Consider the following 17,909-nt stretch of genomic DNA (forward strand, 5'->3'; position numbering starts at 1 on the left):
CACTGTTGGCATCACATTGTATTGCAAACAAGCTGTCCAGCCAACTCAGCTAACTGATCCCATAATGTCTAAAGATCAATTTTGATGAACTCAATGGAAATAAATCAGCACCTAAACAGAGATAAAATTGGTTGGCATCACTGATGTAAGAACTAAAAGCAGGACGTGCTGAAGAAAAGAGATTTCCTTTTGATTTCCAACTGTCTTTTTTATCTCTGCAGAGAAATGTGAGGAACTCTGTGAAAAGCTGAAAAGCACAGGTCAGTGCTCTCATAAACACAAAAATAAAAATATCGTGATAATTATTGCACAAAAAAGAATGACGATGCAAGTAAGAAATTGTGTATTTATAAAGCACCTGTCACAAACACAAAATTTACTGAAGTGCATGACGGATCATGAAATAATTTTGATGTTTAGTCATTGTTAAACAGCAGCCAATGTTTGCACAGCAAGGACCGATGATTAGAGAATAAGTGAATAATTTGAATATGAGTTTTAATGTTGTTGGACATGCGATAATATAGAGAGCTGTCTCACAGACTCGTCAAGCAACAGCCTGATATAATCATACTCACAGAATCATACCTCACAGACAATGTCCCAGACACCACCATCACCATCCCTTGATGTAACAAAGAACAAAGAGATCAAAGAACAAAGAAAAATCCAGCACAGGAACAGGCCCTTCAGTTCTCCTCACCTGCACTGACACATTTTGCCCTTCCATACTAAAACTGTCTTCACTTACAGGATCTGTATCCCTCTAATCCTTCCTATTCATGTATCCGTCCACGTCAATCTTGAATGTTGTTATTCTGTCTGCTTCTAGCACCTCCTCTGGCAGCGTGTTCCAGGCACTCTCCACCCTTTGTGTGAAAATCTGCCTCACAAATCTCTTTTAAACATCCCTTCCCTTGTAATTGATCCCACCACACGGGAAAAATTTTCCACTCTTCATGATGCGGCTGTACAGGACATTGGTTAGGCCACTGTTGGACTATTGCATGCAATTCTGGTGTCCTTCCTATCAGAAAGATGTTGAGAAACGTAAAAGGGTTCAGAAAAGATTTATCAGGATTCGCCTGGGTTGGAGGATCTGAGCTTCAGGGAGAGGCTGAACAGGCTGGGGCTGTTTTCCCTGGAGCGTCGAAGGCTGAGGGATTATCTAATAGAAGTTTATAAAATGGTGAGGAGCATGAATAGGATAAATAGACAAAGTCTTTTACCTGGGGTGGGGGAATCCAGAACTAGAGGGCGTTGGTTTAAGGTGAGGGGGGAAAGATATAAAAGAGACCTAAGGGGCAACTTTTTCACACAGAGGGTGGTACATGTATGAAATGATCTGCCAGAGGAAGTGGTGGAGGCTGGTAAAATTGCAACATTTAATAGGCATTTGGATGTGTGTATGAATAGGAAAGGTTTGGAGGGATATGGGCCGGGTGCTGGCAGATTGGGCCTAGATTGGGTTGGGATATCTAGTCGACATGGATGGGTTGGACCGAAGGGTCTGTTTCCATGCTGTACATATCTATGACTCTATGACTCTATGTCTCTATGACTCTATCCATGCCATTCAACATCTACTAGGCCACCCCTCAACCTCCTGCCTTCCAGTGAAAACAAATCCCATCTATCCAACCTTTCTTCAAAACTAAAATCCCCACACCAGGCAATATCCTGGTAAGCTTTTTCTGTACCCTCTCCAAACCATCCACATCCTTCTGATAGTGTGGTGACCAGAACTGAATGCAATATTCCAAGTGTGTCCAAACTAAAGTTTTGTAAAGCTACAGCATAACGGCACAGTGCTACAGTGGTGGGCGGCACGGTGGCACAGTGGTTAGCACTGCTGCCTCACAGCACCAGAGACCCGGTTTCAATTCCCGCCTCAGGCGACTGACTGTGTGGAGTTCCCACATTCTCCCCGTGTCTGCGTGGGTTCCCTCTGGGTGCTCTGGTTTCCTCCCACAGTCCAAAAATGTGCAGGTTAGGTGAATTGGCCATGCTAAATTGCCCATAGTGTTAGGTGAAGGGGGAAGTGTAAGGGAATGGGTCTGGGTGGGTTGCTCTTCGGCAGGTTGGTGGGGACTTGTTTGGCCGAAGGGCCTGTTTCCACACTGTAAGTAATCTAATCTAATAAGCTGCCTTTCCTCATACTCAATGCCCTTTCCAATGAAGGCAAGCATGCATTGCTTTTCTTACGTTATCTACCTGCGCTGTCACCTTCAGTGATCTGTGATCTGCATACCCAGATCCCTCTACATACCAATATTCATAAGGGTTCTGCCATTCGCTGTATGATTTCCATCTGTACTTGACCTTCCAAAACCCATCGCCTCACATTTGTCTGTATTAAACTCCATCTGCCATTTTTCTGCCCATGTCTCCAACTGATCTATGTCCTGCTGTACCCTCTGACAATCCTCCTCACTATCCACAACTCCACCAATCTTTGTTTCATCCACAAACCTACGAATTAGACCACCCACATTTTCCTCCAAACCATTTATGTCGATCACGAACAGTACAAGCCCAAGCGCAGTTCCCTGTAGAATTTCCCTAGGACCCCTCAGCATTGACTGTGGAGCCCATGAAGTCTAACAGCCGTCAGGTTGTATTTGAGGTAGGTACATTCCTGCTGATTACCATGTACCATCCTCCATCGGCTCAGGATTCAAAGCTCCTCCATGTTGAACAACACTTGAAAGAAACAATGAGGGTGGCAAGGGCACAGGATGTATTCTGGGTGGGGGATTTCAATGCCTACCACCAAGAGTGGCTCGAAAGAAGCACTACAGATGGAACTGGTTGGGTCCTAAAGGACAAAGCTACTGGACTGGCTCTGCAGCAGGTAGTGAGGGAACGAAGAAGAGGGAAAAGCATATTTGACCTCACCCTTACCAATTTACTGGTTACAGATACACCTGTCTGTGACTGTATCGGTAAAAGTGACCACCGCACAGCCCTTGTGGAAACAAAACCCCACCTTCACATTGACAACAACCTCCATCATATTGTCTGGCACTGCCAAATGGGACTGATTTTGAAATGACCTAGCACCCATGAGACACTGTGGACCATTCAACAGCAGCAGAATTGTACTCCAGCACAATCTGTAACCTCATGGCCCAGCATATCCCCCACTTAACCATGACCATCAAGCCAGGGGATTAACCCTGGTTGAATGGAGAGTGCAGGAGGGCATGGCAGGAACAGCACAGGGCATTGCTAAAAGCGCGATGATAAACTGCTGTAGTTGCCCAGACAGGATTACCTTTGTACCAAACATAAACAGCATGCACTAGACAGAGCTAAGGGATCCCATAAGTACTGCAGTGCTGCCACTTCCAGTCAAGAATCATAGTCTACAATTAAACAATGAACATGAGGACCGTGCTGCCTGAATTTTACCATCCCCAATGATGGGGAAGCCCAGCAGTGAACAAGGCAAAAGCATTTATAAACATATTCAGCTAAAAATGTTAAGTGGTTAACTGATCTCGGCCTCCTGATGTAAAGAATGGAGTAATTGAAATAGTTACAGGCACAGGATACTGCAAGGCTATGGGCCCTGACAACATTCTTGTAATTGTACTGAAGATTAGTACTTCAGGATTTGCTGCTCCCCTCGCCAAATTGTTCCAATACAGCCACAACACTGGCACTTACCTGACAATGTAGGCAATTGCCCAGGTATATCCTGGATATGAAAAACAGGACAAAGCCAACTCAGCTAACTGACACTGCATCACTCGATTCCCAGTCATTAGGAAAGGGACAGTGCCATCAGGGAGCACTTTCTCAGCAATAACCTGCTCAGAGGTGCTCAGTGTGAATATCGCCAGGACCACTCCGCTCCTGACCTCAGTACAGCGTTGGTCTAACCATGGACAAAAGAGATGAAGTCAAGAGGGGACGTTAAGGTAACTTCCCTTGACATCAAGGTAGTATGTGATCAAGTGTGAGGTCATAGCTTCCAAGCAAATCTGGGGTCAATGGAAATCAAGGGAAAAACTCGCCACTGGTTAGAGTCATTACCTGGTACATAGGAGGATGGTTGTGGCTGTTGGAGGTCAGTCATTACAGCTCCAAGACATCACTACAGAAATTACACAGGGTCATGTTCTAGGGGGAAGCATCTCTTTCACCTCCTAATGTTCAGCATAAGTTCAAAAGTGTGGACGTTCTCTGACGATTGCACAATTTTCCGTCTATTCCCGACTCCTCAGGTTACTGTGTCCTTATGCAGCAAACAGTGGAAAACATCCAGATTTGGGTTGATAAGTTCATTGTAATATGTTGGCCACACAAGTGCCGGGCAACCGCCAACTAATGACAATCCAACCTTTACCCCTTGATATTCAATGTCAATGATTATTCACAATCCCCCATTATCGACATCCTGAGGGCTACAATTGACAGAGTCTGAACTGGAACACTCACACAAATAATCTTACGATAAAAAAGCAGCAGATGTTGAGAATTCTGTGGTGAGTAATTTGCTTCCTCATTCCTCAAAGCTTGTCCACCGTCTATGAGGTACAAAACCCAGCCTAGTAGGGTTTTGTACCATGGAATATGCCCCAATTGCCCGGATGGGTGCAGTTTCAACAACACTCAAGACATTTGACACCATCTAGGACAAAGCTGTCTGCTTCATTTACATCCCAACTAATACCTCCACATTCAGTCCTTCAGCCAGCAAGGCACAGTGGCGGCAGTGTGTATCATGTATGATATTGTTCTGCTGAGGCTCCCTTAACAACAACTTCCAAGCTGACAAGCTCTCTGTCCAGGAGAAGGAGAGAGGTGTAGATACGTGGGAACACCACCTCTCCTGCAAGTTTGCCTCTAACCCATACACCATCCTGACTTGTAACTCTCTCATCATTCCTTCACTGTCACTGGACCAAAATCCTGCAAATCAACTGCTGTAGGTAAAAAGTACCATTGCCCAAGTCCCAGAGAGCAGCTGTTTCAGTGGAGAGGGAGAGAGGGAAGGTGGTGGCTCAATGTGAGGGGAGAGGTTGAGAAGAGAATTCTTCATGGTGACCTCAGCTGGTGGGAGTACTGAACCAGCATTGTTGGCATCACATTGTATTGCAAACAAGCTGTCCAGCCAACTCAGCTAACTGATCCCATAATGTCTAAAGATCAATTTTGATGAACTCAATGGAAATAAAACAGCACCTAAACAGAGATAAAATTGGTTGGCATCACTGATGTAAGAACTAAAAGCAGGACGTGCTGAAGAAAAGAGATTTCCTTTTGATTTCCAACTGTCTTTTTTATCTCTGCAGAGGAATGTGATGATTTCTGTGAAGAGCTGAAAAGCACAGGTCAGTGCTCTCATACACACAAAAATAAAAATAGCGTGATAATTATTGCATAAAAAAGAAAGAGGATGCAAGTAAGAAATTGTGTATTTATAAGGCACCTGTCACAACCACAAAATTTACCGAAGTGCATGACGGATCATGAAATAATTTTGATGTTTAGTCATTGTTAAACACAGCAGCCAATGTTTGCACAGCAAGGACCGATGATTAGAGAATAAGTGAATGATTTGAATATGAGTTTTAATGCTGTTGGACATGGAATAATATAGAGAGCTGTCTCACAGACTCGTCAAGCAACAGCCTGATATAATCATACTCACAGAATCATACCTCACAGACAATGTCCCAGACACCACCATCACCATCCCTTGATGGAACAAAGAACAAAGAGATCAAAGAACAAAGAAAAATCCAGCACAGGAACAGGCCCTTCAGTTCTCTTCACCTGCACTGACACATTTTGCCCTTCCATACTAAAACTGTCTTCACTTACAGGATCTGTATCCCTCTAATCCTTCCTATTCATGTATCCGTCCACGTCAATCTTGAATGTTGTTATTCTGTCTGCTTCTAGCACCTCCTCTGGCAGCGTGTTCCAGGCACTCACCACCCTTTGTGTGAAAATCTGCCTCACAAATCTCTTTTAAACATCCCTTCCCTTGTAATTGATCCCACCACACGGGAAAAATCCTCATTCTTTCCACTCTTCATGTTGCGGCTGTACAGGACATTGGTTAGGCCACTGTGGGACTATTGCATGCAATTCTGGTCTCCTTCCTATCAGAAAGATGTTGTGAAACTCAAAAGGATTCAGAAAAGATTTACAAGGATATTGCCAGGGTTGGAGGATCTGAGCTACAGGGAGAGGCTGAACAGGCTGGGGCTGTTTTCCCTGGAACGTCGAAGGCTGAGGGGTGACTTTATAGAGGTTTATAAAATCTTGAGGGGCATGGATAGGATAAATAGACAAAGTCTTTTACCTGGGGTGGGGGAATCCAGAACTAGAGGGCGTTGGTTTAAGGTGAGGGGGGAAAGATATAAAAGAGACCTAAGGGGCAACTTTTTCACACAGAGGGTGGTACATGTATGAAATGATCTGCCAGAGGAAGTGGAGGAGGCTGGTAAAATTGCAACATTTAATAGGCATTTGGATGGGTATATGAATAGGAAGGGTTTGGAGGGATATGGGCCGGGTGCTGGCAGATTGGGCCTTAATTGGGTTGGGATATCTAGTCAACATGGACAGGTTAGACCGAAGGGTCTGTTTCCATGCTGTACATATCTATGAATCTATGACTCTATGACTCTATGTCTCTATGACTCTATCCATGCCATTCAACATCTACTAGGCCACCCCTTAACCTCCTGCCTTCCAGTGAAAACAAATCCCATCTATCCAACCTTTCTTCAAAACTAAATTCCCCCTTACCAGGCAACATCCTGGTAAGCTTTTTCTGTACCCTCTCCAAACCATCCACATCCTTCTGATAGTGTGGTGACCAGAACTGAATGCAATATTCCAAGTGTGTCCAAACTAAAGTTTTGTAAAGCTACAGCATAACGGCACAGTGCTACAGTGGTGGGCGGCACGGTGGCACAGTGGTTAGCACTGCTGCCTCACAGCACCAGAGACCCGGTTTCAATTCCCGCCTCAGGCGACTGACTGTGTGGAGTTCCCACATTCTCCCTGTGTCTGCGTGGGTTTCCTCTGGGTGCTCTGGTTTCCTCCCACAGTCCAAAAAATGTGCAGGTTAGGTGAATTGGCCATGCTAAATTGCCCATTGTGTTAGGTGAAGGGGGAAGTGTAAGGGAATGGGTCTGGGTGGGTTGCGCTTCGGCAGGTTGGTGGGGACTTGTTTGGCCGAAGGGCCTGTTTCCACACTGTAAGTAATCTAATCTAATAAGCTGCCTTTCCTCATACTCAATGCCCTTTCCAATGAAGGCAAGCATGCATTGCTTTTTTTACGTTATCTACCTGCGCTGTCACCTTCAGTGATCTGTGACCTGCATACCCAGATCCCTCTACATACCAATATTCATAAGGGTTCTGCCATTCGCTGTATAATTTCCATCTGTACTTGACCTTCCAAAACCCATCGCCTCACATTTGTCTGTATTAAACTCCATCTGCCATTTTTCTGCCCATGTCTCCAACTGATCTATGTCCTGCTGTACCCTCTGACAATCCTCCTCACTATCCACAACTCCACCAATCTTTGTTTCATCCACAAACCTACGAATTAGACCACCCACATTTTCCTCCAAACCATTTATGTCGATCACGAACAGTACAAGCCCAAGCGCAGTTCCCTGTAGAATTTCCCTAGGACTCCTCAGCATTGACTGTGGAGCCCATGAAGTCTAACAGCCGTCAGGTTGTATTTGAGGTAGGTACATTCCTGCTGATTACCATGTACCATCCTCCATCGGCTCAGGATTCAAAGCTCCTCCATGTTGAACAACACTTGAAAGAAACAATGAGGGTGGCAAGGGCACAGGATGTATTCTGGGTGGGGGATTTCAATGCCTACCACCAAGAGTGGCTCGAAAGAAGCACTACAGATGGAACTGGTTGGGTCCTAAAGGACAAAGCTACTGGACTGGCTCTGCAGCAGGTAGTGAGGGAACGAAGAAGAGGGAAAAGCATATTTGACCTCACCCTTACCAATTTACTGGTTACAGATACACCTGTCTGTGACTGTATCGGTAAAAGTGACCACCGCACAGCCCTTGTGGAAACAAAACCCCACCTTCACATTGACAACAACCTCCATCATACTGTCTGGCACTGTCACCATGCCAAATGGGACTGATTTTGAAATGACCTAGCACCCATGAGACACTGTGGACCATTCAACAGCAGCAGAATTGTACTCCAGCACAATCTGTAACCTCATGGCCCAGCATATCCCCCACTTAACCATGACCATCAAGCCAGGGGATTAACCCTGGTTGAATGGAGAGTGCAGGAGGGCATGGCAGGAACAGCACAGGGCATTGCTAAAAGCGCGATGATAAACTGCTGTAGTTGCCCAGACAGGATTACCTTTGTACCAAACATAAACAGCATGCACTAGACAGAGCTAAGGGATCCCATAAGCACTGCAGTGCTGCCACTTCCAGTCAAGAATCATAGTCTACAATTAAACAATGAACAGGAGGACCGTGCTGCCTGAATTTTACCATCCCCAATGATGGGGAAGCCCAGCAGTGAACAAGGCAAAAGCATTTACAAACATATTCAGCTAAAAATGTTAAGTGGTTAACTGATCTCGGCCTCCTGATGTAAAGAATGGAGTAATTGAAATAGTTTCAGGCACAGGATACTGCAAGGCTATGGGCCCTGACAACATTCTTGTAATTGTACTGAAGATTAGTACTTCAGAATTTGCTGCTCCCCTCGCCAAGTTGTTCCAATACAGCCACAACACTGGCACTTACCTGACAATGTAGGCAATTGCCCAGGTATATCCAGGATATGAAAAACAGGACAAAGCCAACTCAGCTAACTGACACTGCATCACTCGATTCTCAGTCATTAGGAAAGGGACAGTGCCATCAGGGAGCACTTTCTCAGCAATAACCTGCTCAGAGGTGCTCAGTGTGAATATCGCCAGGACCACTCTGCTCCTGACCTCAGTACAGCGTTGGTCTAACCATGGACAAAAGAGATGAAGTCAAGAGGGGACATAAAGGTAACTTCCCTTGACATCAAGGTAGTATGTGATCAAGTGTGAGGTCATAGCTTCCAAGCAAATCTGGGGTCAATGGAAATCAAGGGAAAAACTCGCCACTGGTTAGAGTCATTACCTGGTACATAGGAGGATGGTTGTGGCTGTTGGAGGTCAGTCATTACAGCTCCAAGACATCACTACAGAAATTACACAGGGTCGTGTTCTAGGGGGAAGCATCTCTTTCACCTCCTAATGTTCAGCATAAGTTCAAAAGTGTGGACGTTCTCTGACGATTGCACAATTTTCCGTCTATTCCCGACTCCTCAGGTTACTGTGTCCTTATGCAGCAAACAGTGGAAAACATCCAGATTTGGGTTGATAAGTTCATTGTAATATGTTGGCCACACAAGTGCCAGGCAACCGCCATCTCCAACTAATGACAATCCAACCTTTACCCCTTGATATTCAATGTCAATGATTATTCACAATCCCCCATTATCGACATCCTGAGGGCTACAATTGACAGAGTCTGAACTGGAACACTCACACAAATAATCTTACGATAAAAAAGCAGCAGATGTTGAGAATTCTGTGGTGAGTAATTTGCTTCCTCATTCCTCAAAGCTTGTCCACCGTCTATGAGGTACAAAACCCAGCCTAGTAGGGTTTTGTACCATGGAATATGCCCCAATTGCCCGGATGGGTGCAGTTTCAACAATACTCAAGACATTTGACACCATCTAGGACAAAGCTGTCTGCTTCATTTACATCCCAACTAATACCTCCACATTCAGTCCTTCAGCCAGCAAGGCACAGTGGCGGCAGTGTGTATCATGTATGATATTGTTCTGCTGAGGCTCCCTTAACAACAGCTTCCAAGCTGACAAGCTCTCTGTCCATGAGAAGGAGAGAGGTGTAGATAGATGGGAACACCACCTCTCCTGCAAGTTTGCCTCTAACCCATACACCATCCTGACTTGTAACTCTCTCATCATTCCTTCACTGTCACTGGACCAAAATCCTGCAAATCAACTGCTGTAGGTAAAAAGTACCATTGCCCAAGTCCCAGAGAGCAGCTGTTTCAATGGAGAGGGAGAGAGGGCGGGTGGTGGCTCAATGTGAGGGGAGAGGTTGAGAAGAGAATTCTTCATGGTGACCTCAGCTGGTGGGAGTACTGAACCAGCACTGTTGGCATCACATTGTATTGCAAACAAGCTGTCCAGCCAACTCAGCTAACTGATCCCATAATGTCTAAAGATCAATTTTGATGAACTCAATGGAAATAAATCAGCACCTAAACAGAGATAAAATTGGTTGGCATCACTGATGTAAGAACTAAAAGCAGGACGTGCTGAAGAAAAGAGATTTCCTTTTGATTTCCAACTGTCTTTTTTATCTCTGCAGAGAAATGTGAGGAACTCTGTGAAAAGCTGAAAAGCACAGGTCAGTGCTCTCATAAACACAAAAATAAAAATATCGTGATAATTATTGCACAAAAAAGAATGACGATGCAAGTAAGAAATTGTGTATTTATAAAGCACCTGTCACAAACACAAAATTTACTGAAGTGCATGACGGATCATGAAATAATTTTGATGTTTAGTCATTGTTAAACAGCAGCCAATGTTTGCACAGCAAGGACCGATGATTAGAGAATAAGTGAATAATTTGAATATGAGTTTTAATGTTGTTGGACATGCGATAATATAGAGAGCTGTCTCACAGACTCGTCAAGCAACAGCCTGATATAATCATACTCACAGAATCATACCTCACAGACAATGTCCCAGACACCACCATCACCATCCCTTGATGTAACAAAGAACAAAGAGATCAAAGAACAAAGAAAAATCCAGCACAGGAACAGGCCCTTCAGTTCTCCTCACCTGCACTGACACATTTTGCCCTTCCATACTAAAACTGTCTTCACTTACAGGATCTGTATCCCTCTAATCCTTCCTATTCATGTATCCGTCCACGTCAATCTTGAATGTTGTTATTCTGTCTGCTTCTAGCACCTCCTCTGGCAGCGTGTTCCAGGCACTCTCCACCCTTTGTGTGAAAATCTGCCTCACAAATCTCTTTTAAACATCCCTTCCCTTGTAATTGATCCCACCACACGGGAAAAATTTTCCACTCTTCATGTTGCGGCTGTACAGGACATTGGTTAGGCCACTGTTGGACTATTGCATGCAATTCTGGTGTCCTTCCTATCAGAAAGATGTTGAGAAACGTGAAAGGGTTCAGAAAAGATTTATCAGGATTCGCCTGGGTTGGAGGATCTGAGCTACAGGGAGAGGCTGAACAGGCTGGGGCTGTTTTCCCTGGAGCGTCGAAGGCTGAGGGATTATCTAATAGAAGTTTATAAAATGGTGAGGAGCATGAATAGGATAAATAGACAAAGTCTTTTACCTGGGGTGGGGGAATCCAGAACTAGAGGGCGTTGGTTTAAGGTGAGGGGGGAAAGATATAAAAGAGACCTAAGGGGCAACTTTTTCACACAGAGGGTGGTACATGTATGAAATGATCTGCCAGAGGAAGTGGTGGAGGCTGGTAAAATTGCAACATTTAATAGGCATTTGGATGTGTGTATGAATAGGAAAGGTTTGGAGGGATATGGGCCGGGTGCTGGCAGATTGGGCCTAGATTGGGTTGGGATATCTAGTCGACATGGATGGGTTGGACCGAAGGGTCTGTTTCCATGCTGTACATATCTATGACTCTATGACTCTATGACTCTATGACTCTATCCATGCCATTCAACATCTACTAGGCCACCCCTCAACCTCCTGCCTTCCAGTGAAAACAAATCCCATCTATCCAACCTTTCTTCAAAACTAAAATCCCCACACCAGGCAATATCCTGGTAAGCTTTTTCTGTACCCTCTCCAAACCATCCACATCCTTCTGATAGTGTGGTGACCAGAACTGAATGCAATATTCCAAGTGTGTCCAAACTAAAGTTTTGTAAAGCTACAGCATAACGGCACAGTGCTACAGTGGTGGGCGGCACGGTGGCACAGTGGTTAGCACTGCTGCCTCACAGCACCAGAGACCCGGTTTCAATTCCCGCCTCAGGCGACTGACTGTGTGGAGTTCCCACATTCTCCCCGTGTCTGCGTGGGTTCCCTCTGGGTGCTCTGGTTTCCTCCCACAGTCCAAAAATGTGCAGGTTAGGTGAATTGGCCATGCTAAATTGCCCATAGTGTTAGGTGAAGGGGGAAGTGTAAGGGAATGGGTCTGGGTGGGTTGCTCTTCGGCAGGTTGGTGGGGACTTGTTTGGCCGAAGGGCCTGTTTCCACACTGTGAGTAATCTAATCTAATAAGCTGCCTTTCCTCATACTCAATGCCCTTTCCAATGAAGGCAAGCATGCATTGCTTTTTTTACGTTATCTACCTGCGCTGTCACCTTCAGTGATCTGTGACCTGCATACCCAGATCCCTCTACATACCAATATTCATAAGGGTTCTGCCATTCACTGTATAATTTCCATCTGTACTTGACCTTCCAAAACCCATCACCTCACATTTGTCTGTATTAAACTCCATCTGCCAAATTTCTACCCATGTCTCCAACTGATCTATGTCCTGCTGTACCCTCTGACAATCCTCCTCACTATCCACAACTCCACCAATCTTTGTTTCATCCACAAACCTACTAATTAGACCACCCACATTTTCCTCCAAACCATTTGTGTCGATCACGAACAGTACAAGCCCAAGCGCAGTTCCCTGTAGAATTTCCCTAGGACTCCTCAGCATTGACTGTGGACCCCATGAAGTCTAACAGCCGTCAGGTTGTATTTGAGGTAAGTACATTCCTGCTGATTACCATGTACCATCCTCCATCGGCTCAGGATTCAAAGCTCCTCCATGTTGAACAACACTTGAAAGAAACAATGAGGGTGGCAAGGGCACAGGATGTATTCTGGGTGGGGGATTTCAATGCCTACCACCAAGAGTGGCTCGAAAGAAGCACTACAGATGGAACTGGTTGGGTCCTAAAGGACAAAGCTACTGGACTGGCTCTGCAGCAGGTAGTGAGGGAACGAAGAAGAGGGAAAAGCATATTTGACCTCACCCTTACCAATTTACTGGTTACAGATACACCTGTCTGTGACTGTATCGGTAAAAGTGACCACCGCACAGCCCTTGTGGAAACAAAACCCCACCTTCACATTGACAACAACCTCCATCATATTGTCTGGCACTGTCACCATGCCAAATGGGACTGATTTTGAAATGACCTAGCACCCATGAGACACTGTGGACCATTCAACAGCAGCAGAATTGTACTCCAGCACAATCTGTAACCTCATGGCCCAGCATATCCCCCACTTAACCATGACCATCAAGCCAGGGGATTAACCCTGGTTGAATGGAGAGTGCAGGAGGGCATGGCTGGAACAGCACAGGGCATTGCTAAAAGCGCGATGATAAACTGCTGTAGTTGCCCAGACAGGATTACCTTTGTACCAAGCAGAAACAGCATGCACTAGACAGAGCTAAGGGATCCCATAAGTACTGCAGTGCTGCCACTTCCAGTCAAGAATCATAGTCTACAATTAAACAATGAACAGGAGGACCGTGCTGCCTGAATTTTACCATCCCCAATGATGCCCATTGCACATTGGTGCAAAAATCAAGCCAACAGCATTTACAAACATCATCAGTGCAAAATGCTAAATGCATGATTTATATTGGCCGCTTATAAAGAATGATGTAAAAAAATGGATGGAAGAGTTAGATACTGCAAGGCTATGGGCCCTGAAAACATTCTGGCAATAGTACTGAAGACTTGGCCCTTGAAACTTGCTGCTCCCCATTGCCAAGCTATTCCAGTACAGTAACAACACTGGCATCTACCTGATAATGCAGACAATTGCCCAGGTATACCGTGTCCATGAAAAACAAGACAGAGCCAACTCAGCCAATTATCCCTGCATCAGTCTATTCTCAGTCACTAGGAAAGGGTCAGTGCCATCAGGGAGCACTTTCTCAGCAGTAACCTGCTCAGTTTGGGTATCACCAGGACCACTCAGCTGCTGACCTCACTACATTCTTGGTCAAACATGGACAAAAGAGATGAAGTCAAGAGGAGACATAAACGTAAATTCCCTTCACATCAAGGTAGCGTTTGACCAAGTCTGACATCAAGTAGTCTGAGTAAAACTGAAGTCACTGTAAATTAGGCGAAAACTCTCCACTGGTTGGAGTCATACGTGGTACATAGGAGGATGGTTGTGGTCGTTGGAGGTCAGTCATTTCTGATCCAGGGTATCTGTGCAGGAGTTACTCTCGGCACAAACATCTCTCTCAGCTTCTACACTTCAGCATCAGTTCACAAGTGGACGTTCTCTGATGTTTGGACAACATTCAGTCCCAATCCGATCTCCTCAGATACTGAAACAACTTGTGTCTGTATGCAGGAAAATGTGGATCATACCCAGGTTTGTGTTGATAAGTGCCCAATAATAGTTCAGCCACACAAGTACTAGACAATGGCCATCACCAACTAATGAGAATCCAACCACTGTCCCTTGATATCCAATGTCAATGGTAATTCCCAATTCCCCATAATCGATATCCCGAGGGATACAATTGACCAGAATCTGAACTGGAGCATTCATATAAATAATCTGGCAAAAAAAACATGTCAGAGATTGGGCATTCTGTGGTGAGTAACTTCCCTCCTCATTCCTCAAAGAGTGTCCACCATCTAAAGATGCAAATCCAGAGAGTAAAGGAACATGCCCCAATTGCCTGGATGGGTGCAGCTCTAACAACACTCAAGATGTTTGACACCATCTAGGACAAAGCTGTCCATGTTGTTTACATCCCAATCAATACATTCACTAAGCACTCCCTCAGCTAGCAATGCACTGTGGCAGCACTGTGTACCACGTATGAAATTGTCTTGCATTAACTCCTTTGACAGCTGCTTCCAAACCAGCAAACACTGTCTATGAGAAGGAGGGAGCCACAAATACACGGGAACACCACCTCTCCTGTAACTTCCCCTCTAAGCCATACACTATCCTGACTTTCATCTCTATCATTGTTTCTTTATTGTTGATGAATCAAAACCCTGGAACTCCACTGCTCTACATATAAAGTAACATAGCCAAAGTCCCCAAGGGCCACGGGGAGAGAGCGAGATGGCTGATTGTGGCTTAATGTGAGGCGAGATGTTAAGAAGGAGAATCCTTCCTGGTGACCTGAGCAGGTGGGGGTACTGAACCCACACTGTTGGCATCACTCTGCATTACAAACCTACTGTCCAGCCAACTCAACTAAGCGACCCAAGAGGTCCAATGATCACTATTGAGAAACCCAGTGGAGATAGAACAGCACCCAAACAGTGAAAATGTAAATAAAAGATCTGTGGATGCAGTATATCAAAAACAAAAGCAAAAGTTGCTCAGCAGGTCTGGCAGCTACTGTGAAAAGAAATAAAAATTAACTGAGGAAGGGTCACTGGACCTGAAAGGTTAAATTTGATTTATGTTCACAGATGCTGCCAGACCTGCTGAGCTTTTCCAGCAACTTCTGTTTTGTTTGTGAGTGAAAATAAAGGTTGGCAACACTGACGTAAGAACTAAAATCAGGATGCCTCCACTTTTTGATTTCCAAAAGTTACAGCTGTCTTTTTTATCCCTACAGAGAATTGTTGCAAGAAATGCTGCAGTTATCTGCAACCCAAAGGTCAGTGATCTGATAAACACAAAATAAAAAAGTATGACAATTATTGCACAGAAAACATGAGGATGAAAGTAAGAAATTGTGCATTTATAAAGCACCTGTTACGACCTCAAAATCTTCTTGACCACATCCTACCAATCTGCTGGCTGCAGATGCATCTGTCCAGGCCAGTATCAGTAAGAGTGACAACCACACAGTCCTTGTGGAGACAAAACCCTACTTTCACATTGAGAACACACCTCTCATGTTGGATGATGCTCTCAAATGATGGTACGGTGGCTGAGTGGTTAGCACTGCTGCCTCACAGCACCAGGGTCCCAGGTTTGATTCCAGCCTCGGGCGACTGTCTCTGTGGAGTTTGCACATTCTCCCCGTGTCTGCCTGGGTTTCCACTGGGTGCTCTGGTTTCCTCCCACAGTCCAAAGATGTGCAGGGTGGGTAAATTGGCCACGGTAACTTACCCATAGTGTTAATTGGGTTAGTGAGAGGGAAATGGGACTGGGTGGTTTACTCTTCAGAGGGTCAGTGTGGACTGGTTGGCCCAAAGGGCCTGTTCCACACTGTAGGTAATCTAAATGGGATAGATTACGAACAGATTTAGCAACTGAAGACCGGGGATCCATGAGGCACTGTGGACAATCAGTAGCAGCAGAATTGTGCCCCAGCACAATCTGTAACCTCATGGCCCAGCACTTACCCCACTCAAGCATTACCATCCAGCTCAGGGATCCACCCTGGTTTCATAAAGAGGGCAGGAGGGCATGCCAGGAGCAGCACCAGGCAGCATGCAATGGACAGAGTTGGGTGATCATATAAACAACAAAACTAAGCACTGCAGTGCTGCCACTGCCAGTCATGAATCATGGTCTATAATTAACAAATGAACAGAAGGACCGTGCCCCTGAATTTTGCCATCCCCAATGATGGGGAAGCCCAACACTTTGGTGCACAAATCAGGCCAACAGCATTTACAAACATCTTCAGCTTTAAATGCCAAATGGATGATTAATCTTGGCCTCATATAAAAAAATGGCTGTAGGTAATGGATACTGCAAGGCGATGGGCCCTGAAAACATTCTGGCAATAGCACTGAAAACTTTGTACCCAGAACTTGCCACTCCTCTTGCCAAGCTGTTCCAGTACAGCCACAACACTGGTCAAAAAAGATGAAGTCATGAGGGGTCAAAAAGCTAACTCTCCTTGACAGCAAGGTAGTATTTGACCAAGTGTGAGATCAAGGAGTCTGAGTAAAACTGAAGTCAAAGGGAATCGGGGGAAAACTCTCCATTGATTAGAGTCATTCTTGGAACATTGGAGGATGGTTATGGTTGTTGGAGGTCAGTCATTTTAGCTCCAGGACATCTCTGCAGGAATTCCTCAGGGTAGGATCCTAGGCCCAACTATCTTTAACTGTTCCTACCCTCCAGCATTCTCTGATGATTGCACAATGTTCATTCCCATTCCCAACTCCTCAGATACTGAAGCAGCACGTATCAATAATAGCGAATCTGCACAACATCCAGGTTTGAGATGGGAGGTCCCTCGAAGTATTTTGGGCCACACAAGTGCCAGACAATGTCCATCTCCATCTAATGAGAATCCAACTGTTGTCCTTTGGCATTTAATGTCAATAGTAATTCCCAATCCGCCATAATCAACATCCCGAGGGATACAATTGACCAGAATCTGAACTGGAGCATTCATATAAATAATCTGGCTTCAAAACCACATCAGAGTTTGGGAATTCTGTGGTGAATAACTTGCCTCCTCTCTCCTCAAAGCCTGTTCACCATCTAAGAGGTACAAATCCTGAGTGTGATGATAAACGTCCCAATTGAGTGGATGGGTGCAGCTTCAACAACACTCAAGTTGTTTGACATCATCTAGGACAAAGTTGTCCACTTGGTTTCCAGCCCAACTAATACCTTCACCATTCACTCTCTGAGCCAGCAATGCACATTAGCTGCAGTGTGTACCGTGTATGATATTGTCCTGCATTAACTCACCAAGGCTCCTTTGATAACAACTTCCAAGCTGGCAAGCTCTGTCAATTAGAAGGAGAGGGCTGCAGGTACTTGGGAACACCACCTTTCTTGCAAGTTCCCCTCTAAGCCAGACACCATTCTCACTTGCAACTCTATTCCTACACTGGCACTGGATCAAAATCATAGAAATCCATTGCTGGAGGTAG

At 45.1% G+C, this 17,909-nt stretch overlaps 1 protein-coding gene across 3 annotated transcripts in view; it reads left to right on the forward strand.

Annotated features, from left to right (window-relative positions):
• LOC140453129 (adhesion G-protein coupled receptor G5-like) overlaps nucleotides 1-17,909 on the forward strand; it is a 90,361-nt gene that overhangs the window by 29,773 nt on the left and 42,679 nt on the right. For 2 of the 3 annotated variants that reach the window (XM_072547539.1, XM_072547540.1), the window contains exons 3-6: nucleotides 222-260; nucleotides 5,304-5,342; nucleotides 10,421-10,459; nucleotides 15,680-15,721. In XM_072547539.1, coding sequence (XP_072403640.1) covers nucleotides 222-260; nucleotides 5,304-5,342; nucleotides 10,421-10,459; nucleotides 15,680-15,721 — 159 coding nt within the window. The remainder of the gene's footprint in view (nucleotides 1-221; nucleotides 261-5,303; nucleotides 5,343-10,420; nucleotides 10,460-15,679; nucleotides 15,722-17,909) is intronic. The other variant, XM_072547541.1, reaches the window with a different exon arrangement.

This window comes from Chiloscyllium punctatum, chromosome 26 (assembly GCF_047496795.1).
Source record: "Chiloscyllium punctatum isolate Juve2018m chromosome 26, sChiPun1.3, whole genome shotgun sequence".
In the NCBI taxonomy this organism is placed as follows: Eukaryota; Metazoa; Chordata; class Chondrichthyes; order Orectolobiformes; family Hemiscylliidae; genus Chiloscyllium; species Chiloscyllium punctatum.